General features: G+C 30.6%; 1 protein-coding gene across 1 annotated transcript in view; it reads right to left on the bottom strand.

The window, feature by feature from the left end:
• Positions 1-2,128: 2,128 nt before the first annotated feature.
• Positions 2,129-24,871, bottom strand: part of LOC148270881 (uncharacterized) — a 121,957-nt gene continuing 99,214 nt past the window's right edge. Inside the window, exons 5-7 of the mRNA XM_088242099.1 lie at positions 20,837-20,948; positions 16,376-16,554; positions 2,129-2,399 (exon numbers count right to left, since the gene is read on the bottom strand). Coding sequence (XP_088098225.1) covers positions 2,275-2,399; positions 16,376-16,554; positions 20,837-20,948 — 416 coding nt within the window. The 3' untranslated portion in view covers positions 2,129-2,274. The remainder of the gene's footprint in view (positions 2,400-16,375; positions 16,555-20,836; positions 20,949-24,871) is intronic.

The raw sequence follows: 24,871 nt of genomic DNA, 5'->3' as shown, positions 1-24,871 counted from the left end.
TCTATTAACAATCGGTTTCGGAGTCACTGCGTGCTTCCTTATAAAAGTTTAATGAAAAATCGAGTTTTTTTTAAATTTCTTTCTTATTTTACGTTAAATGTTAGAACTTTGTCCATATACTCATGTTTATGATTCATTATTCCTTGAGGTTAAATTATTTCTGTAATTTTCCTGTAAAAATAAACATATAATACAATTATAAAGTGTGTCCTTGGTAAAATACATTAAAGTGAGAATTTAGTTATGTTTATGTATTATTTTTAATAAAACTTTTTATCCAGTAAAAATATCCAAGTGTTCGCATTTTGGCATTTAAATGCACTTTAAAATATAAATATATATTTAAATACATATATATATATGCAAATAAAACAAAATAAACAAAACAAAAAGCTTTAGAAAAAAGTAGGATATTTGATTCTATAACAAGAGTTACAAGCATTTCTGCCAAAATGAGTAGAAAATTTAACAAACAACAGTTGTTCCCACGTATTACCCAAGGGTGTGTTTCTATAGACGTTAAGTGGTAGAATTTCACATATGCTACCATTAATATCTGGGAACGGAGTACTATTTGCGAACACCTGGCTTATTCCAGCAATAAACCTTGCTTTCCTTAGGGGTGGAAGCAACCCCATTGTAATTTAATATGCATAGAGGAAGTGCACCGGGCTTTACGACCACCTTACACCTGAGTCTTGGGAGTTTTGAATAATCACGTCCGTATTTTTAGTTTTGAATTTATCGAGAGATATTAAAGCTCCATTACACCAGAATTAAGGTTAACAATTAATCATAAAGATGTGACTTTTTAAGCGCAAGCAGCTTAAGGCCTTTGCTTAGATAACTTTCTCTTTCGTGGCCTTAAGAGTGTTCAATGTATTTGATTATCATATTAAGATCTCCAAAACGAGAGTCATTTTCAAAAAAAGTGTTATAGTTAGGATTTTGTCTACGGAAAAAGACCATTTCAGGAGACTTCTTCAAGATATTGCATAGATTTACATACTGTTAAGCGTGTTGTCCAGATGATTATTAAAATAAATGTCTTCTTCTTCTTTTTTTCCACATCCGCTCCTAAGTGGAGCATGTGGACATCACCAGTTGCCTCCAGGAGACCCTATCGCGAGTCAACACTCTCGTTTCTTCCCATGTCAATCTAGCGTCCCTTAATTCCACCGAATCAGGTCTAAAGATCGTCATTGACGGCCTTCCAAGACGGCGTGATCCCGCAGGTTTAAATAAGAGGCAACTTGGGTTTAGGTTCTCCTGAGGCAGTCCACCGCTGCATCCTCAAGACGCTTGTTATAGGAGGCTGCTGCGTCCGTTGTTGGACTTTAATGTTAGTTATAAAATCGAACCACCTTATACCTAATATTCTTCTCAAGCACTTACTCTCAAAACTCAGAAGATTGGTGTTTTAAGCTTTGGTAAGGTGCCAAAATTTGCACCTTTATAGGAGAACTGGCATTATACAAGAGTTGAATAATTGGCATTTCGTTTCGATCGAGTATAAACTGGAGTTCCAGACAACACGCATCATGTTAAAAGTTGCTCCAGCAACTCCTATACGGGTTGCGAGCTCTTTATGCATGCTTCCATCCTTAGTTATGTGTACTCCCAAGTATTTAAAACTGACAACTTTCTCAATCCTCTGTCAAATACTATGGAGAGGCTGATCAGGGTCAGGACAGGATTTGTTGCACATTATCTAAGTCTTTTATGTATTAATAAAATTTATTAAAATATATGTCTACTTAATATATTTTTTGTGGTATTGTTTAATAATATGCATGCTTTCATTTTCCGTTATGTTGTATCCCAACTCAATACAGGGCTCTTGGCCCCACAGGGTTAAGGATGTGTAAAAACTTTTTTGTTATATTTTTATTTGAATAAATAAATGCATTTTTTCTAACCAAAATAAAAATGTGAAGAAAGTAAAAAGAGGGAAAAATTTTATTTTTTGCAATTCAGATGTACATTCTATTTTTTGTATATACTCATTTATAGCCTCTTTACTAGTTCTATAAGGGTGACCGGGGTATATTTAACAAAAAAAGGTTTAAAAAATTAGTTAAAATGTGTGGGGTTGAAAATTGTTGAAAATAAATAAAGACAATGGAAAATCATTAACACACAGATGATTTAATACAATAATTTACAGTTAATATATTTATTTACACGTAAAAGGTATATCGCACCTATTTCAAATCACAACATTACAAGAACTTTTTATTTTTGATAGTAATTGTGCGTTTGTTACCATTGAGGTCAACTCAGTAAAGAGAAGAGTAATCTTAGACTAAGGACCTGAGTAAAAAGGTACAATATTATGCTGCAGGGTAGAGAAATTTTCTTGTAATCAGCTGAACTTTGCATGGCTGCTGGATTCTCACCTGTAACAGAATAAAAATATTGATTTTTTATTTCATTTTTTTTAATATGCCTCTTATTTTATTTTTAAAAAAATAACAACATTCATATACAGTTTTCATGCATATGCATACGGGCGGGAGTATTGCCTTAAGGCATTTTTTTCTACCTACGCAAACCGTTCAATTTGAGTAAATCAGCGGTATATGAGGGAACATTATTCTTTATTAAATAAATAATAAAAATTGTAAAAGCTTAAATAAGTAAAATAAAAGTATAAATAAATAAATACAATAACTAGATATTGTTGGTATTGATGTAGAAATATTGAAGGTATTGATATTGAAAACATTGCTGTTCATATTTATTTTTTGAGATATAAAATTAACTTAAAATCTACACTGTATTGTGGAGAGTGGAGAGTTATTAAGAAGAAAGGAAAGAGGGAGGAGAAAAGAAAAACTCAAATATTCAGGAAATGACATTTCAAAGGTGATTTGAATGTTAATAAAGAAAGGGCTTAGATATGCTTGTATCGTAGTGTATATAGTGGTATGCCCGTTTGTCTACCATGATTGATGTCCTAGGTTAGATTTTTGGCAGGATATAAGTGAAATATAAGCTATAAAGGTGATTTTAAATTACAATATTTCATTTAAAATACGGTTCGGTCATTTTAAATGCAATTTTAACTGATGGAAAGTTTTGAGGAAAGTACATTTATTATTTTTTAAATTTATTTATTTATTTTATAAGAAACAAACAGTCAAAAATAACAAAATAACATTTTAAAAATACGGTTTAAAGACAGATCAGCAAAGTTTCTAAATGCAAATCAAACATATTATTAAATTGTGTAACAATAAAAGGGTGTGTTTATGTGTATTAGTGTGGGGGTAAGTGTTCAGGTGTGTGTAAGTGTGAGCATCATTAAATAGTAAATGGGATCGTATCGCAGCCAGAAATAATGAGTCTTTATTTATTTTTAGATAATTTAAGGGGCATGTAAAATATATCAATAGATGAAAAAAAAGCAAGCAAAATAGCGAGAGCAAGAACGATAGAGGAAAAAGTGTTGTGCATAATGTAAATAATACTCAATGTTCTGCAGAAAGTTAAAATTTACGTTTTAGTACTGTGCCGTTGTTTAATCTTAAACGTATATACGTGAGAAATAAAACCATACAAGATATACAAGAGAGATCTAAATTTATTACGGAAGAGACAGGAATATACATTTTTCAGTGTAAGGTTAGAAGCTCAAAATTGCTTTTCCAAAATGGGTCGAGGCCCCGAAACGGGCATATAATATCATGAGTTATATACCCTTTGGTCTTATTACACGGCTTAAAAACGACGCTATACAGACTAAAATGTTTAAGAACGACATTTTTAAAATTTTCAGTTATTATTTTATTTATTAACATTTTTCAGATTATAAGCTACAATAAAAATAATGTGAACTTACTGGGTTACCCGTACCGAGGACACTTAACAATATACATTTCTTTCCATTCTTATCACTTTGTATCCCGGAGCCGTGTAAACACGCGATCATATAACTATACGTTGTGTCTCGGTCCCGTGTTTTCACGTGGTTTACCTACCAGCTGTCTAAAAACGTGCATTTTATTGACATCTAGTGAATTTTATTAATACTTTTTTGCTGCTGGTAAACCACGTGAAAACACAGGACCGGGACACAATGCGTGGTTATTATCACGTGTTTTCATGGCTCCGGGATACAAACCACAAAAAAAGGAGTGAGGCTCTGTATATGTGCGAACATTGCAATGCGCAATGTGGCTCCCCATACAAAAACGATTTATTTAATTGTTTCAAATAAATACGAGAAGTTTGAATTGATTTTAACCAGTATTTTAAAAATTATGACACTTTTAAGAAACCCTTCACAAAACATGAAATTTCACAAAAATGGGCCGGGCACAGGACTAATTCTATGTGTATTCGGCCAGTGCTCAAAGTGTTTTAAAATTTAATTTTATTAATTTCTAGATAACAAAATAAAGTTTCTTCATTTATACATTTATTAACTTATCATTTATTAGTACTTATTCAGTCCATTTAATTTACGTTCAGGTCAGCATTTGAGTCAGGCAGAAGAAAAGTTGTCGAAATCCGGCGCTCCCCAAACACTAGATTGTAAGCTGAAAAATGGGCACTAAAATAACAGATGTTCAATATTCCGTGAAGAAATATCATCGCATGGACAAAAGTCATCATTCCTTAATTAAAACCTATATAGGTAACTTCTCATAGCTCCATGTCCGGTAAAAATTTGGGTCGTTTCGAAAGTACTTTGGTGATGATGCCATGACGGCATAATCTTAAACCAGAATGCAGGAAAGATGGAATATCCTTAACAAATATCCACACTCTCATTAAAAATTGTTATCACGCGCCATTGTTCTTGGACTTTGCAACAATGGTGATTGGACTCATAAAAGTAATAGACCAAAATCAGTGATCGGACATCCCATTTCTAAGACAAACAAAAACTATTTTTTCCTAGTACTTTAGCCTTGTACATGACACGAAAGGCTACTTAATACAGGGGTTCAAACATATGTATAAACACTAGATTTGAAGATCGTGCTTTTGCCGTAGCCAGCCCCTCTGCCTGGAACCAGTTGCTTTCAAATTTACGAATCATCGACAATCCCAGTCAGTTAAGATCCCAACTCAAATCTCACTTTCATAGTTTGTCATACCCTCAATTTTAAATACTCGTATATTATATGTAACTTTAGCTAAGTTAAAATGGAAGTTTACATAAACATTTGTGAAACGCCCTTGAGGTGAAATTTCACAAAAATGGCGATATATAAATCAGCCAAATATTATTATTATTATTATTTAACAAGAGTAAATAACATTTGTTTTTTTTTAATAATATAAATAGGTAGGATAAAACTAAAAAAAAGTAAAGCTAAGAAAAAGATAAAATACTACATCAAGACAAGATCTGGTCTATCTTAGTGATTGTTTGAATCTAGAAAGACTTGCATCAAAAACGTCCAGATCCTGGCTTCAGTTTACAATGCTACACAATTAGGACATTGGTGCATGCAAACCATAGTTTGTGCTATGCTTATCAAGGGACAGGACATACACTTTGTATGACAATTTTTTATTTTTTTTTAAGTATGGCTTAGTTTGTAAAACAAACATTCAAATATACAAAGAAAAAACAATACATATTATTGCAATAAATTGCTGGTAAAAATTATACAATTTACATATAATTAATTAACAAACATATATTTATAACTACGATAACGCAAAATCAAGAGGCAAAAAGTAATTATTTTAAAAAAAATGTATACTATTAATAAACTATAAACAAAAATTTAAATTTCATAATAATTAATAAAAAAAATATTCAATATTTATTTTTAAATACCTATTATATTACCTAATATAATTTAAATACCTCATTTAATTTAATACAATAAAATACAATACAATGGTGAAAGGAGAAACAAAATAAATGAATTTACAAATAATATTTGTTAGCAAAAATGTAAATCAATTGATGAAGCATTTTTTCAGTACTACTCTTACGCCGAATAAAGTACATATAATATATAAAACTAGAAAAACCATCTTAAATTCATACGTAAAAAGAAAGAATAAAAACAATAACAAACAATAATATTATAAATTAAAACTTTTTTTTTTTTATTAACTTATTTATACTTTTACAATTTCGTATTATTTTTTTTCCCTACTGTGGTGTCCCGTACCGAAAGAAACATTTTACCATAAGGATAATGAAACATGCCTTAAGTCAGTTATTCAACATAGTCAACACAATAAGAAAATAAAAACGTTATTAACGTAATTAATCAACCTTATTATCACCGTAAACATAATAAGCAATATAAACTAAAATATTCACAAAAAAACATAATATATTCATATATACGAGTATTTGTAGACAACATTTATTTATCAGGAAACAAATTTTTACCTAATAGATAAAAACATTTTTAAAGGTCATTATATAGAAACAACATAAATAAATATATACAAAATAGTCCAATATATACAAAATATACAACAAAATAATTAACCAAATTAAAAAAAAAGAATTGCCATATATTGTTGCCGTATTAGCTCTCCTGTCAATTTTTTTTCTACTCTTCTATCTCTTGGAAACGCAATATGTTTTTTGAAAATAAAATTCAATTCGCCATATAATTTTTATACGAAACGTTTTATCTCGGCAGTTTCATTTAATTTGAAATTACAAAAGCGCTCCAATTCTCATTCCGTCGTCCCGGACACCGGAAAAGCTTTTGAGGAGCAGCAAGGAGGAAAAGGTTTAACTTTAGCACTATGCGGCAGCTCCTGTCCAATTTCGCCATACTTCCGGACACTTTCATCCCAATTGACACAAGTCACCCCACTTTATTCTCGGTTACATTTCTGAATATATTTTAGCCGTTTTAACTTATTCCCTGCAATACGTGAGAATTGCGAAGCAGTTGATTTGCTTTTCCTGAGCAAAAAATAAATTACGGGTATCAGAAGCAAACTGAGAAATATCCACAAAAAACGGGAAATCAGTTATTGATGCCAAAATAAACTATGTCTTTCAATTTTTTCAGATCTCATCTGGGTAAAATTTATGATATTTAGGTGAGACTGTTAAAGGGGATTACACCATATAGCTTAATTCGTGAGGTGAAATATATGGGCAAAGGTGTATGTTTTAAATTCTGTAATATCCTGCCAGTAAAACAACTTTGTAACTACAAATTGATTCTACATCTCTTTGTTGATCCGGAACATAAAAAAAGAGTTTCCCGAACTAAAAACGCTAAATTAAAAACTAAGGGCTCCCCGAATTACAAATTATTTCGGGGAACGAACATTAAATTGCGTTATTCCAAAGTTGTATAATGATCTCCCACAAACCATCATTAACATTAACAAAAATGACATTGAAACGACTAAAATCATCAACAATGACGTGCAAAAACTATTAAAATAGACAAACAAAAACTTCTTAACACTAAATGCCAAGAAATTTCGAAACACAAAAGAAGAACCATAACATGAACATAAAAATAAACGACGAAACTCTTAAAGGACTAGAACATGTGACTAACCTAAGACTCACAATGGACAGACAATTAAAATGGACAAAACACATAGACGGACTCACTAAAGTAATGGCATCACTACAAAGCCTCTTCTACAAAATTAAAGATTTTATATAAAGAAAGGAAAAAATTATAATGTACGAAGCCTATGTCAAAAGTAAATTGAGTTACATGATCGCCTTCTGGGGAACTGGTAACAAGACAGACATAACAAGAATACTAAGACAACAAAATAAAATTCTTAAACTAACATACAACCTACCCTACCTGACCTCTACGACTGAACTGCACAAAAAACACACCAGTTTGACATAAACTACTTGACTAAAATTGAGACCTTAAAAATTGTGCACAAAATAACACTAAGAAACACAAGACGACGACATAATTTTGTAAAAAATGCTGACATACACAAATATAACACCATACAATAACAACACTATCATATTAAAAAAGCAAAGACAAACACATGACAGTCAAAAATACTACATAATGGACTTAAACATTACAACGACCTACCTTACTACTTGAAAATTTTACTGGAGACAAATTTAAAATCAATCTGAAAAAGCACATGATGACTGAACTAACTAGACTAGACGAGACATAAAATGACTAGACAATATTAAATTTCTAATGTAACCCTAACGGGTTTTTAAAATTGTAAATAAATAAAAAAAAAATATTAAAGATCTTCAAATGAAATAAAAAACTGAAAAAATTTCTTCCTAATACTTTATAGTGCCTGTTAATAAATAGCTCCATTTGTAAAATATAAAGAAAATAATAGTAATAAATAGTAAACCTGTCATAAAAAAATGTGTCCCGCCGAAAAGATTGAGACTTAGTGGGTAACAAATTGTAATGTGTATTTTAAAATATTAAATAAACGTTGCTCTGCAGAACTTTAGTGTTATCTAGTTTTAACTAATTATACTTCTTAACACCGAAAACTTGGGATTATTTTTTGAGTTAGTGAAGCATTATTAGAAATCTTACAATTCTTTTTCCAAAGTTTTTCTTAAATATCTCAATGGAGAATATATCAATGGAGAAAATATCAAATTTCTTAGTTTGCTTTCAATATCCTCAATTTATTAATTTAATTTTAAAACTATCCGTGTTTTGCATTTAAATAATTTATTTATATTAAAACTTTATAAACATATACATAATATACAAATACGGGCAAGGATATTGCCTAAAGGCAGTTTTTTCCTACCTACCCAAACCGTTACGTTTACGAACATTACAAGTACATGGACATATTTTAAAAAATTATACCGAATATTATAATTTTATAAGAGATGAGAGGAGATGGGAAGGAAAAAAAAGATAGGAGCAACTCAAATAAAACATAGTGACATTTTAATATTGATTTGAATGTAATTAGTTGTTAGATAATTCCACAATCCAGCGGCTACAAGTGTTAAAGAGGAGGCAAGGAAATGAGAGCAGTGAAAGGGTATTAAAAAAGTTCTCTCGTCACTAGAACGAAGAGATATTCCATATTGTGATAGAGGTAAAAAAAACTCTCTTAGGTAAACAGGCGAACAGGGATAATTAAGGCTGTAGTGTGGTAAAACGCACGCAAAATAAAGACATCATACAATTTTGCCATTTTAAAACGAATGTTTTTTTTGTAACAACGAAATAATGAAAAAACACAAATAAGATAAAAAATATAATGTTCAAAGGTTTTTCTGTCAAAAAATATAATTAAAAGTTTTATGTTACTAAAATATAATTACTTTTAGACCGGCAGATTACGCCATTTCAAATTTAGACTTAGCTTAGGTATCTGGGATCTCAATAAAGATTAATTATCAAATTGAAAATTGTTGTAATAATTTAAAGATAAAAAATTAAACATGAATGTGGCTGAAGCGAAATCTTAATTTTTTGTTTTTGAAAAGAAATACAAGCATAAAATTATGCCTTCGGTAATACTTTGAAAACAATAGTTAATGCAATATTTTAGTTGCAACCTTTTTTTATAGAATTGTAGTCTTACTAAAAATTAGTTTTTATTATTTTGTAGGATGCTTGAAAAGCAAAATAAAAAAATAAAACATATTACGAAAGCCTAAATGAAAGCAAAAATTATTGTTACTTGCATTCAAGAAATGTTTTTGCCATACACAAAGTTGATATATTATTTTCATTCGTATTCTGAAACGAGGGAGAAGTTATAATGGGAAAAGTCTGAAAAACTTTCAATAGTTTCAGGAATAGCGAAAGCAATCCTCAAGTCTTAAGGCAGTCTGGGCTCTTAAAATAATAATTTCAGGTTGTGTTTATTGCAGGCTTGTATAATGGGCGACAATTTTCAGACACGCTTCACATAAAACAATGCTTAATGCTATAACTTAATTTATTTGAAATGAAAAATGATACTTAAATATTTGATGCGCGTAGGAAAAATATTAAATAATAGTGACTGAACGTGCATATTTGATCTATTATAATAACTTTTAAAAATTTTTGTTCTTGCACATAAAAACGTTGGTGGGATTTTTGACAAATGGCAATTTCTTCCAATCGACCAATTATTAGTATTAAAAAGTGGATGTATGGAAAACACCAAGGCGGCGTTCACAAACAAAACTTTGTCAAAAATAAATACGAAATTCACTCTGCCTTAAAATGAAGACGCCGACAGTAATTAAAATCATATTTGTGCATTTCGTAATATTTTTAAGATGTAACAAATCTTACGCAACCCGCAAAAAAGAGTTTATTTTTTATTTTTAGAAGATCTTATATTATGGGTAGGTTATAAAACACGATTCTACTACTCGCTACAACAGAGCTATTCACAACTTTTGTATTTATGCTCTAATGTCTAGAATGTGTAGACTTGTCAATTCGTAGCACAACTTAACTGATAAATAAAAATGAATGAACTCATAAAAAAATCAAAACGTTTTTTTCTTATTATTTTCACATCCGCTCCTAAATGGAGCATGTGGATTTCACCCGTTGCCTCCAGGAGACCCTATCACCAACCAGCATTCTTGTTTCCTCCCACGTCAATCCAGCGCCACTTATTTTCACTGAATAAATGATTCACCATTTTGATTATGTTAAATCTAAAATCTCTTCAATCACTGGTATAATGCATAGGTTTAGGGGAGTTCTTCCGATCTCACTTCGCCGCGCAGTGTACTTTTCAATGATACACTCTCATATGGTATATTTGTCGTGCATCTGGGGATTTGCCACAAAAAAGTGTGTATCAGAAATACAAGTAATACAGAATAGAGCTATAAGAAACATATACGGTATACCAATGGAAACGCATGTCAAAGACATTTACAAACTTACTGACATTCTCCCATTTTTGGTCATACCGTATTATGAGATTACAAAAACGGTGCTTCAAGGTGTGAATAAAGACTCTCTGACTAATATTGGCCATACTTTTAATCGTGACGTCCATCAGTATAATACGCGACAGCGTCAAAATATTCACGTACCTGGATCACGCACGACAAGGTATGGTCTAAGGTCTCTGCTATACCTTGCTTGTAGCGAGTACAACAGGCTACCGGAGTCCTATAGAACGTCAATAAATAACTGTATTAATTTAAAAAATTACTACTTGAGGAGGTACGTGGAGGGTGAAATTTTAGTTTTAAGTTATTTTTTCCCTTAAATATTTCTTTCTTGCAATATGTAAATATAACAATTTTATTTTTAATTTTTATTATGGATTGTTTAAAGGATGGCAAGCGGATGTATGATTTGTATCATATATTTGCTTGCTATCGTATTTCAGTTTTTATGTACATATTCTTACTTGTTACTTTATTACTATTTGTTGCTATACTATTGTTGTTAACATACCTATGTGTAAATATTTTTCTGTCCCAAAATGAGTTTGTTGTAACTCCTGGGAGTACAAAAAAAAACAATATTTTTGTATGATTTAATAAAAAAAAAAAAAAAAAAAAAAAAAAAAGTCAAAAGATCGTTATTGACGGCCTTAAGAAACAGCATGAGCCCGCCGGTTTAAAGAAGAGGCACCTAGGTTCTTCTGAGGCATGCTTAGCACGTGTTTAAACCAGGTCTACTACTGCATACTCAAGACGCTTGTTAAAAGAGGCTGCTGCGTCCGTTTTTGGACTTCAATGTAAGTTAAAAAATAGATCTACCGTATACCTAATATTCTCCTCAAACACTTACTCTCAAAACTCAGAAGTTTGGTGTTCTGAACTTTGGTAAGGTGCCAAGATTCACACTCATATAGAAGTACTGGCATTATACTTAAGTTGAATAATTGGCATTTCGTTTTGACTGAGCATAAACTAAAGTTCCAGAAAATACGCATCATGTTAAAAGCTGCTCCAGCAATTCTCAGATGGGTTGCAAGCTCTTTGTGCATTTTTAAACGTTTTACATACACAGATATCTGTTTTTCAAATTTCACAATGACTCCAATTGTTTTAAAATGCAAACCTTTGAATTCGCATAAAAAATTCAGAGTAATTAAAAAAATGTATCAAATGGATTAAAAAATGTTGTGTTTTGGTTCGAGATGTTTCGTTTATTTAGGTGTACTGAGTCGAATTGACAAACTTTCAATACGACTTAATTTCGTGGAGAAAAAAGTAACGATAAAGCCTCGTGAATTGAGCTTCTAGGCGTTTGCTTTACATAATCGTTCATCATCACAATAGGGGTGAAAGCTAAATACTGCGTTGAATTTATAATCAAAGTATTTATATTTTTCAAAAATATTGTATAAATAGTAATAAAACATTAATAAATTAACCTATATCAGAACAGGGACGAAAGAAATTTTATTAAAGTCTGGGTAGTAGGTTAAAGATATGATGTATAGTGCATTGTGTTTAATTTCCGTATACGGGTAGCTTAAGAATACAGTTCTGTGGGTGAAATAGAGCCAGAACCCTGGAGCGGTTTTGACTCTCAGGTAAAAATCCTAAAAATGGAAATCAAACGAAGATGAGTCGGCCACAAAGTATAGTGGTTGGCGCTTTCGCTACTCATAAATGAGGTTGTGGGTTCGATTTTTGAGAGGATAGATGTAAAATATTTATCAATAATGTAGTTCTACTCTCATTTTTTCTTGTTTACGGACTCACACCTGAAGCGGAAAACTAATCACATTACTGAAAAAAAAAGTGTAGTTAATAAATATATGTATTGAGGCATAACCATTGATTTATTTTAAAATGGGGCAAACACATTACTAAAATATGTAAAAAAATTAAGGAAAGTTATAGGCAGTATGTTAAGAATAAAATGTTTGTTTCCAATAAAAACATTAAGACTTATTTATCAATCATTTGCAGAATAAATTATTAAGTATGGTATTAGCAGTTGGGGTCTTTCTTGTAAAACCAAAATTTAAAAAGTGCAATTATTACAAAACACGGCTATAAAATTGATCAACAGATCAGCTGGAATTCGTAAGGAAGAGGTACCTGAATTTTTAAAAAGCAAGGGTGCTTGTCCGTAAATGCTATTCAATGACTGAAATTTGTTTCTAGATATCGGTTTGATAGTACCTACCAGAAAAGGTATAAACATATACATAATACAAGACTAGCACAACTTGAAGGGTTGTCAGTAGCGAAGTTTTAAAATAACTTTGACCAAAAAACACTCCATTATACAATTCCTAAAATTTTCAATAAGATTCCTAAGCATATCTCAAAAGAAAATGTCAACCAAACGTTTAAGAAAAAAAAAATAATGGCTTATATGTAACAAGGCTTTATATTGATTGTTGTTTTATGTAAACAGTCAACTAATTAATTTAAAAAATATATATTTTGTGTGAAAAATACGTATGTTTTTAATTTTTAAATATGTTTGTATTACTTATTAAATTTATATGATTTCATTAACTTTTTTCTTTGCAAAGGAAAAATATGAAACCTACTGACAAGCCAGTTTCGTGGTTTAGTGTGTTTCATTTTTTTACCTTCTATATTCGATGTTTTTGTTTACCTTGTAATAATAAAATATTTAAAAATCTTTATACTCAATAAAAATAATCAGTTAAAGTGCCAAAGTAGTTTTATATTTAAAATAAATTTAATTCTTCGAAGAATCACTTTTGTAAAACGCCATTAAGGTAATATATTAGGAAATGTTTCAATGTGATTTATTAATAAAAATAATACTATTATACAGTATAGATATATTTTTTTGAATAAAAAAGATAACGTTCATATTCAACTGAATTTTTCCCATTTTGGCCACATTGCAAACGAGTTGTGAATACCTCGCTGTTAAACATTGTGAATTAGTTAGGGTAGAGTGGGGCTCGAACCTCGGACCTCTGATCGACGAGTCCGTGACATAATTCAAGGGACTACAACCCAATTCTATGCAAAATAATTATTCAAAAAATATCTACGTTCTCCTTTACGGTGCAAATTCGTTTTTTATAATGTTGAGTAAAATATGCTATCTCTCTTTTACGCATGGGGTTGCTACAACTTGCACGATTTCTGTCTCCCTTGCTCTTGAGAATAGTATTTACTTTGTCTACAACATATTTGCTCCGAGTTTGGGATGGTTGTGTAATTTCAAATGTCTAGGGAGCATCTCGTTAAAGTAAAATAAAAAGCTTTCATCTTGTCTCTGTTGAATTCAATTTAATTTCGTTTTACACTTTTGAATATTTCGATTCAATTAACATTTCTTTGCGTAATGGATTTGCGTAACATATTTTTGCTACACACATTGTGCTATTTTCTGGATAGATTAATTTATTTCTTAACAATTTTAATTTAAAATAGTACTTTAATTAAATTGCCTCAATTTACACTACACTACACAATAAAGTGCACACCGAACACGAAAGCTAAAATCTTCTTGGCGGTGCCCACATTCAAGGTAAAATCGTTTGTTGTTGAACGAGAAAAGCTGCCTGAAGGAACTCTTTGTAATAAATAGAAAATACTGGTTATCCTAAAAAACACAAGATTATTTTTTGGATTGAGTAAAATGGGGCATTTAATTCGGCACTGACTATGATTAAACTGATTGTGCATGGTCTATTCGTCAAAATAATTACAAAAAAATTTTAAAGACCAAATTTTCTTAGGGCCACCAGATCTACATGTATATCCAATAGGACCTAAAAAAGGGCCATGGATAGTAGTGAGTGAACGACTTTTAATATTCATATGGAGAAGCAAAGAAATAAGATAACAAGATGTGCTCAAAATATTGATCAGACTATCCGCAGCAGCACAGAAAGAATCAACAACATTTAAAACTATTGTCATTAACAGTCATGCGGTTACAAGAAAAGATCTCACTAAAATGATCGTACAAAATGGTTTTCCTGTAATTTGAATTAATTAGTTCCAAAAACGAATACGACGTTCGCTCAGAGAAATATCCCTTTTGTGGGCCCAAGAGTCTTCAATGTCCTGGATGAACATATTTAGTTCTCCGAAACGAAGGCCATTTTCAGGAGAAGTGTACAAGCACAAATTTAATCTTAGGAAAGCTATCATTGCAGAAGACTGCTTTCAGACAAAGCGTAGATTTTAATACAATTAAGCGTGTTGTCCAGATGTTGGTGAAAATTTACGTTTGTGTTTTAATTTTATTTTTTAATTGTATGCATGCTTCTACTTTCCATTATGTTGTATTCCATTTCAATGCAGGTATTATTGCCTCATAGAGTTAGGGATACGTTTTTTTTATAGTATGATATGTATCTATATATGAATAAACAAATAAATATGAAAAAAAAAACATTTTTCACTAAATTTACACTGACTGGTTACGCCACATTAACTCTATTTGTACACGCCTATAAACATAGCACAATTACTAGGATGAAGCGTTCAAATTTATTCGGTACCTACGGAGCCCCGGTTAATATGTTGAAATTTGCCTAACGTGAGTACCGATATTGTCCCGGCCCTAGAATAACAACTAAACTGATCTTGTGTGCATATGCTTTTTATAATCTCACCGCGATTGCCAATAAATTATTTTTGCAATCAATAACTCTTGCCACTGAACGTAGAATTTTTGTCAACGGGGCTATTTTGTCAAGTGGGTCATTTAATCAGCTGGGTCATTTTATTAGCTGAGTCATTTTGTAAACTGGTAAAATTTATCAACATGGCTATTGTTTCAACTCTACCATTTTGGCAAAATAGTTATTTTGCCAACTGAGGCATTTTATCAACTGGACTATTTTAAAAGCTAGGCCATTATATCAACTCGACTAGCACAGAGAAATGCATATTTAATAGGCCCAAAAATTTTTAATTCTTTTTTTACTGATAATATTTCATTGATTCCAAACTTTCAAAATTTTCCTTCTTTTAAAAAACATGCACTATCCTGGATTGAAACTAAAGATATAAACTCTTTTTTTCTATGTTTTATTTTGTTGCCCTTTAATAATAAGGAATATTTTTGTGTTTTTTTTATATTTCCTAATTACCATAAAAAAATACCATATTATCTTTTACAGAATATTATATTTTTTCTTTGATATGTTTTACGAAAAATATTATAACTGTCGATTATTTATTAAAGGAGCAAAAATTCATTTACATTTTCTTCTATACCCACGAACAGACTATGCCTTTGTGGGATTTTTTTGTTTACTATTTTTCAATGAATACGTATTTCATTTTTATGTAATTATGCTTTATTTTTTTATACTCTGTTTTATTTTTATGTTTATTGTAAAAAAAAAAAAAAAAAATAAAAAAAAAAAAAAAAAAACTGGGCCATTTTGTCAAGTGATCCATTTTATCGAATGAGCTATTTTGTCAGTCGGGTCATATTACCATTGTTTTCCCTACTTTTATGTTGAATTTATTACTAAAAAGCGTAAATTAATAATGTCTTACCGTTAAATATATGGACGTATATACTGGCAGGGTGGGCGTTATTAGGAGTGCAGGAATAATTGCCCGCGTGATTGGCGCTGGTTATAGGAATCGTCAATGAGCTGGTCCTGATGGAAAGATCTGTGCTGACGTTTACACCAAGGTCTATATCGAAGTTCACCATTCGACTGTTGTGATACCTGAAAAAAAAACGAGCTATGATTTATCTTAAAGCGTAAGCCCTATCTCTAGGGGCTCAATTGAACGTAGTTATGCAGAAAGCAGCCAGTCCACAGTTTTGAAAAAATGCGATCTTGATGTTATATATGTATAGTGCAGTAAAGTCAATTCTATGTTCTGCTAAAAACAGACAGGCCACTTTCATACAAAAAACTATAATAATCACCTCCTGAATGGTGTCAATCTCAAAAACAGCATTTCTCAATTCGAAGAAAATACTCACAGGACAAGAAAAATCTAACGGCACTTTAATAATCATTATAACTGGTCAAATACACAATTAAATTCTTGTTTGTAATATTAAAAAAAAACTAATTTAATTTTTTTTTTTTTTTATTTATTTGGAAGCTCAACAAGGATACATAAAATACATACAACTTTTCAGTAAGCATTACTTACATTCTTTATATATATCCTCAATTATGGAACTCCATCATCTTTCATAAACTATATAAAATAAGTGCGTAAAATCAATTTCAGTAATAATAAAGATTAAGTTTAGTGAAAGATAAAAATAAAGATTGAGTTAAAGAAATAAAATTGAGATTAACGTAAGAAATTACTTTATTTTTAAGAAAAGAAAAGAAAAGAGAACTTACTATTGTATTAATTGTTTATCATTTATTAAAGTCGAAATCATTCCAACTGTTGTGTAGATGTGATTATTCACTCTTTCCACAGAGGTGCTATTATCTCTGTTCCACTTTTCTATGGCTGGGTGATTTCTGCATAACTACGTTCAATTATAAAACTTCTTATCGAGAGGTAGAAAAAAAAATCGGGATTTAATTTATTGCGTACACTTTGCTTTATACTCGAACAAGGTCACACTGATAATTATTATTGAATGTCTAAAAATCCAAACGTGTAAAAACGAAAATTTTACACATTTAAATTTTAAGTAATATTTTAAGTTGTGAATCATGAATTATTTTATGTTATGTGTATTTTTTATGTGACACTATTTACAATAACAATAATATTGTGGAAGCCTCTAATTGGACTTTATGATATATATTTATAATATAATTATATTTTATTAATGTGAAATAAAAAAAATAAAAAATAAAAAAAAAATAAAAAAAAATAAAAAAAAACGAATTAAAAAAAAAAATTAAAAAAATAAACAAAATTAAATAAAAATAAAATAAATAAAATTATGATTTTCATTTTGAACATTATTGCAACCTTAAGCATTATCCAAAATGGTTGAGAATTGATTAAACCATTTTCGTTATTTTCCGTGTTTAAAACCACTTTATAATTGAAAATTGATAGTTTGACGATAATTTGACTTTTCGTGATCAGTGTGGCGAACGTAATTGAATAAAACTTTAAAAAAAATTTAAATAAAAAAAAAATTATATAAAAATCAATCATATTTTCGTTATAGCAGCAAATTTTTATCTTGTTATTCTTTTCATGGTTATGTCATACCATATTTTTTTACTATAAACTTATGAATTATTTAAAAAGAAATGGCCCACGTTCGGACGCTGAAGTCTGTGTGGGCATTTTTTCCAAATTGCGGGAAGCACAATTAGTGGGCATTATCGTAATGAAAATTCAATGTAAATATATATGGGAAAAAAAAGTGTAATCGAATGGAAAAAAAATCCCCAAAATTCTTATTTTAATACCCCCGTGAGAAGATACATAAAAGCACACCTGATGGATAAAGAATACAGTTTTATGTGTGAAATATAACTAGAACCTGACGACTGACCTGTCCCGACGAAGAGACGGGTACGTCTCAAAACCGGTAGACAAAAAGGTCGGTTAGTATTTTTTATATTTATTTATATACACAACAGCAGTGCCTTTTACCTTGCAAAAAAGAAAAAAAAACAATATAAACACTTCAATATAACAACTGTTTCATATAAAGAACATGCTTAGATAAATATTGCACAAAATTAAATTGAAAAACATGCGCATATTATTTTTTAATATATTTTTTTAAAGACATCCTAAATATAAGTATATTAAAAGTAAATATTGATAAAATTATTTAAATCTCAAATAAATTAAATTTTAAAAAAAATATATATTTTTAATTTTTACATAAACTGCATAAATTGCCTTTAACATATGAAGAAAATAAATAGTAAAAACATGAATTGTAAACTTATTACAAATCTAACATTTGTTGAAAAAAAATATGATTAAAAATACCAATTGAACGTTTTAGAAACAATTTTCAAGAACACAATAAAAATAGTGCATAAAAAATCACTATGGGTTTATTTGATTTTTTATGAAGTTAACAAACATAAAAGGATTTGAGTTAAGTGAATCTTTTCAATGGAGAAAAAACTGCCATAAAAACACCATAAAAAATTGGTATAACACGAAGTGGTTCGCACTCAACTGAACAATACTTAGCCTAGAAATCTGAATTTTGTCCTAATAATGTAGGACATAAAACTCTGCTTTAATAGGCAAGAAAATATTTCGCATCATGCCTTAAGGACGGTATTTTGAGCCTTCCAAACGCAACCTTGGTAAATACAATCGACACCGCCGAGACTCAAGGCCTAGGCATTAAAGAAAAATGGGCGTCTCAGGGTCCGGAAATTTTGATATTCTGACCGTCAAATATATTAAGTGTTTTATACAGTTTTTCCATAATTTTGTAATAGAACACTGTTGTGTTTTAATGTGCTTATGTTCATGTTTATAAAAAGCATTTGTGCCGTGTACACAAATAAAAATAAATAAGTAAATATATGTTATAACATAAGTATTTATCAAGTATCTGTACTTAAAAATGATACATAAAAACTAACTTAACGAGACAAATATTTTTTTTTGGTTATCAATGTAATATGATTTAAGAGTACATTTTCATTAATGCTAGAAATTTTTGTTTGTAAATGCTGGAAGTTTAAAGAAAAAATAAAGTTATTCAAAACGTGAAATTGTTTATTTTTAAACTGAATTTGTATTTCTCATTTAAATATACACACTACACAAATAAACAGATTTTAAAGGCCGTAAGCATACAAAAACAACAGAACCTGAAAATTTTTAACAGTTTTGAAATTTTTCCACCAAGTTTTAGTGTTGGATGTTATCCTTTTCAAAAAAGAGTTTTTTTTTTTACAAAACTGATAATTATATTTTGTAAATATATTAGAAACTTAAAATCAAGAATGCACCTTATAGCAATTCGATTAGTTTGTGAGTGTAAAAACTGATTGTGATTTGCCAACAAACAAGTTTTTTTTTCAAATTCAAATTATTAATTCACAAAGTAACATAACAAATAACAAAGGATTTAGGACGTTAAATTGGAACTTTATATCAAACCAAGAACCCTTGAGCAATGGTTCGTCATTATTGAGGTATAATACTCTCTAATAGCAAGAGTATTTGCCTCTTAAACATAGTTTCACTAATGTGAAAGATGTCGATCTCCAAATATAGTAGATAATGTTCAGCTGCTTGACTGCTATTCCAAGGCATGACCGGAGGTAGGTTGGTTCTGGAAACCGGGAAGTAAAACAGTCTGTGTTGACACTGTCGGAGATAGCCATCAGGAACATAAAAATTGATACTCTCTAAAATGGCCGAGTTATCGATGAAACCCCTTAACAGTCTGAAAAAATGGGTCAGTGTAGACCCATCTCTTCTAAGTTGTAAACTATTGGTCCCAATCATATCCAAGAGGGACCCAGTGGGATAGAGCCACGGATAACTGCCATACTCCCTCATGTAGAGATACCTCAGATTTTTTTTCTGAACCCTCTCCAACATGAGGGAGTATCTCGCTTCGTGCGGACTCCATATCACCGATGCACTCTCAAGCCTCGAGCGAACCGACGAGTTGTACAAAATTCTGAGTGTACGGAGATTCTCAAAAACCCTTCCAGTTCGGAGAATAAAACCCAACATCTTTAGTGCAAGGTCGCATGTTCCCTCAATGTGAGCATGAGCATAATTTTTGATTAGGCCTGTTAAAATGGACGAACTGAACTGTTGCCTTTAGAGCAATTTACTGCTTTTAATGCAAAAAACAAAAAAAGTTACGCAGTGGTTTGATCAGCAAAACACTCGAATATTTCATGAAGTATGACAGTAGCGATCATCTCGTGGCCTCTTAGAGCAAATTCTGCCATTAAAGCCGCTGTCAGCACCAAGGCCATGGTTGAGGGGTATTGATACAATACTCGCAGCACTAAATAAACAATAATATTTTACGAGGGGCTGTAAAATTTTACGAGCCAGCGTTAAACTCACCAGAATATGTACGAAGGGGTTTCGGTAGCTTTCAGCACCACACACTGCAATCTAAGCGTAGATCCTGGTTTCAGGTATTTTTCAGATGGTCCTGAAATCTGCGCTTTGGCTTCTGTAAAAATAATAACAAGTGATAAGTTCGTTCACGAATATAATATATTTTGAAAAATTTCACGAAAGAAATAAAAGACAAGTGATACAAAAACTCACAAATGTATTAATCAATTTATTTACTGACATTGTCCATTTATACAATTTAAAGGGTCACTTATATTACAATAAAGAATAACAAATGATAATAGAGATGAAGAATACCTTAAAGAAGGAGAAAAAATTTTGAGTAATAAAATAAATAAAAATTACTCTGTTTTTAATTACATTTTTTTTTTACCGATCGGTTTCAAGGCGATTCAAGCTTTTTTCTTTATCACGGTATATTCAACTAATAAATTCTATCCTTTTTTATATAATCAATGTTTACTTAATATTGTGCTGCGTATGGAGCTAAACAATCAAGTATTTTTATCGTGTAAGGGTGGAAAGCGTAATGTGAGATTGGTACGATCATACTTTTTTTTTCATTTACATTATTTGGCCATTAATTATTGTTTTCTTTTTTTAATTGCTTTTTAATTTCTAAGATTTCCAAGTTGTCTAATTTTAATATTTTATTTTCAACATAAAGGACTTTTAATCTTGTGTCTTCATTGAAATAGTGAAAAAAAAAATATATATTAATAAATATATTTCATAAACATTTTTGTATATTTATTTCTCTTAATCTTTGTTTTTAATTTTTGTCTAAAATTGTAAGATTTTATAAGTCCATGTACCAATATTTTTCTCCCCTTAACAGTTAAGGTAGGTAAGAAGAAATTGCCTTAAAGGCAATATGCCCGCCCTTATACGTATATAAACTGTATATGTATTTAAAATAAAATAATAAAATAAATGGTTCATGTTTTTTTAAATCTATACAAATCTCTTTTTATACATCAAGTAAATGTTATAACTGCAACTCACCAAAAAAAAGAAACTGACTTTTGGGCTTCGAGATTGACTTACACTGTTATAGTTATTTATTTATTAGAATTTATATTATTTTGAATATACGAGTAAATGGGGAAAAAAAATATGAGATATTGAAGGAAATATAGAAAATATTAAAACAATTAAACTAATTAAAATTGAAAGCAATTTTTGCACTTGTTCAAAATATTTCTTTAAATTTACTTTGAATTTATTTATTGATATATTAGTTTCAATAGTTTTAGACAACTTTAAAAATTGAAGATATTTATGTGGAATTTAGGAATTTTAATATCTGTACCTCAGAGGCAGACGGATGCAAATCCAGAATTTGATGAAATGATATTACGATATTCGTATGCAGTTTATGATTATGTCCATTGGTTTTAAAAGAATGTAAGTGTTATTTTAAAGAACCAATGTATTAAGATACTGAAAATATAAATTAATTTTCTGAATTATTGGAAATCACTTAGAGAAAGTAGATTCTATAGGCCATTGTTCAACATTTGACGTTTGGATTCGCATCCGTCTGCCTCTGAGGTACAGTTATTATTTTGGTATCAGAGTGACTTATTATTCTTCTTAAATTCTTTTATTTTTTATTAAAATTTATAACCACAAAGTTAGTGCTCCAAATAAAAAATTGACACTTTAAAGAATTTATTATTTAAATAAAGAATGGATCTATTGTTTGTATTTAATGTTTCTTTTCTCTTTTTTAATGATACGATTTAGAACAAATGGCGTTTTAACATGGCCAAATTGTATTTTTTCAAATCTTTATTTTTTAAAATACTACAGCCTTAATAAGCCTTTTATCCTTCAACAAAGAAATTTAAAACGTGTACATGTACTGTGACAAAACGTACATTATAATGTTATAATAATAGTCTGCTCATGTATCCCTTCTTTTTAGCTTTGTTGGAAAGTGCTTTACATTTTTGAGAGCTTTATTTGATATATCACGTTTCGCTTTTTTATGAGGTCTAATAAACTATCCTTAAGAAAGTCACACGAAGCATAGTATTCAAAAAATATTCGCTTTGTCATAATTTTCTCTCGACAGTTCAAATTTTCACAGCCTAAAACGTTCGCAAAAAAACTCAATTCGCATAAAAATGAACGACGAATACTAAAAATTAGAAGAAAGCTGATTTTTGCGAAACACGTGATAAAATAAAAGATTTTATTCTTATGGTTATGTCGCTAATTTCAAATCAGAATCTCAGGTTTTAATATATGGTTCAAACGCTACAACTCACATAAAATATTCAAAAGAAACTTATATTTATGATTTAGACATGAACAATACTGTTGACTAAACCTTATATCTAACACAAATGGGTAGTGCATAACTAGGCTTTGTTTCATTTTATTATTCCATGTCCGCTCCTTAGTTGGAGTATACGGTGTCCACAAAGATCCTCCAAGCATCTGTCGGCTGCCAGCTCCTGAACATCCTGCCAAGTCAGGTTCGCGTCCCGTAGTTCTGACACGAACTGCCGACAAACAGTCAGCAGTGGACGTCCAGGACGTCGAGAACCTGATGCCTCGTAAAGTAGGCAAGCGTAATTAAGGATCTCAGGAGGCATCCGCATCATATGGCCAAGCCAACCGTTTTGCCTCCGCTTGATAAAAGTTGTCACCGGAGTTTGCTGTGTCCGTTCTCTTATTACTTCATTCCTCACAAACTCAAACCACCGCACACCTAAGATTCTTTTGAGACACCTATTCTCAAAACTCAGTATTTTGCTGTTTTGGGCCCTAGTGAGGTGCCACGATTCGCATCCGTAGAGGAGAAGAGGTGTTATGCATGCAAGCGTTATAAAGGTGGTATTTGGTTTTTACTGAGTAAATATTCTATCTCCAGACAGCCTTCATACTGTTGAATTTGGCGCTATTCCTAGCCGCACTCCCAGTTCTTTTTGAAAGCTGCCATTTTTCGTAACATATACTTCCAGGTATTCGAAACTCTCGACCCTTTCGATAACTTGGTTTGTCAGAGTCAGGGGATATTTGGCTTTAAGGCATGAAGTGTTAACCAGTACATGGGTTTTTGCAATATTGATATTAAAACCCATGGATGCGGAGTACCTATTTAAGCTATCTACATAAGTCTGGAGACCCCCGACTGAATTGTTAATTATAACCGCATCAACGCCTACTTTAGGTCGCAGAGTTTTTACGAGGACGAAATGGATATTCCTTGATCTGGTGGAATTGACTTCCTAAAAATAAAGTCCATGAGGATTTTAAAGAGAAACGGTGCAAGGACGCAACCTTGACGAACTCCGGTGGGGAACTCAAAATAATCTGTGACAACATCGTTGATTCTGATTCGGCATTCACTATTTGAGTGAAGGGCTTTGATAAGTTCGATTATTTTTTTAAGTACCCCATATGCTTAGTATTTTTCAGAGTGTGAGTCTGTGCGGACTATCAAACGCTTTTATTTAATAAGGTTTAAATTCATTAATTCAAATAAATTGGAAGTAGAATACAAAAAAAGAATAAGAAATATGAAAGTAGAAGGAACGCTGTTGAAATGCGATTTCTGCGCCGAATGTGTGAAAAAAATACGTATAGAAGGTGTAACAAATGATGAAATTAGATTTTTACTTGTGTTTTAAAAATTGAATCCCAGGACGCCGATTACAATGGGAAGTTCACATACTTACCTTGAGCTATCCATAACGTAAAATCGATTTTTTTCTAGGAATAAATGAATAACTAGATATTAAATTTAAGATATAAAATCGTTATTAAACAAGAATTGTTTACATGAAATCCATAAAAGCAAAATAAATAGTGTTTCTGCGTCACAAAACGTAAGTACGCGACCTTTGACAACTGGTAACATCTTAATTCCTTAATTAAAAACAACTAAAGCGCAACATAATTTTACTTACAGAGGAATATTTTTCTTCAATAAAATGAACAACGGAAATAAAAAGTGCAGTCAGGAAAACAACATATTTAAGAATCAAGCGAAACGATATATTT

The sequence above is a fragment of the Micrasema longulum genome, unplaced genomic scaffold, assembly GCF_059751315.1.
Source record: "Micrasema longulum isolate JH-2025_06_02 unplaced genomic scaffold, ASM5975131v1 h1tg003299l, whole genome shotgun sequence".
NCBI classification, from domain to species: domain Eukaryota; kingdom Metazoa; phylum Arthropoda; class Insecta; order Trichoptera; family Brachycentridae; genus Micrasema; species Micrasema longulum.
The sequence above is the reverse complement of the archived record's forward strand: the minus strand, read 5'-3'. Positions and strand labels throughout refer to the sequence as shown.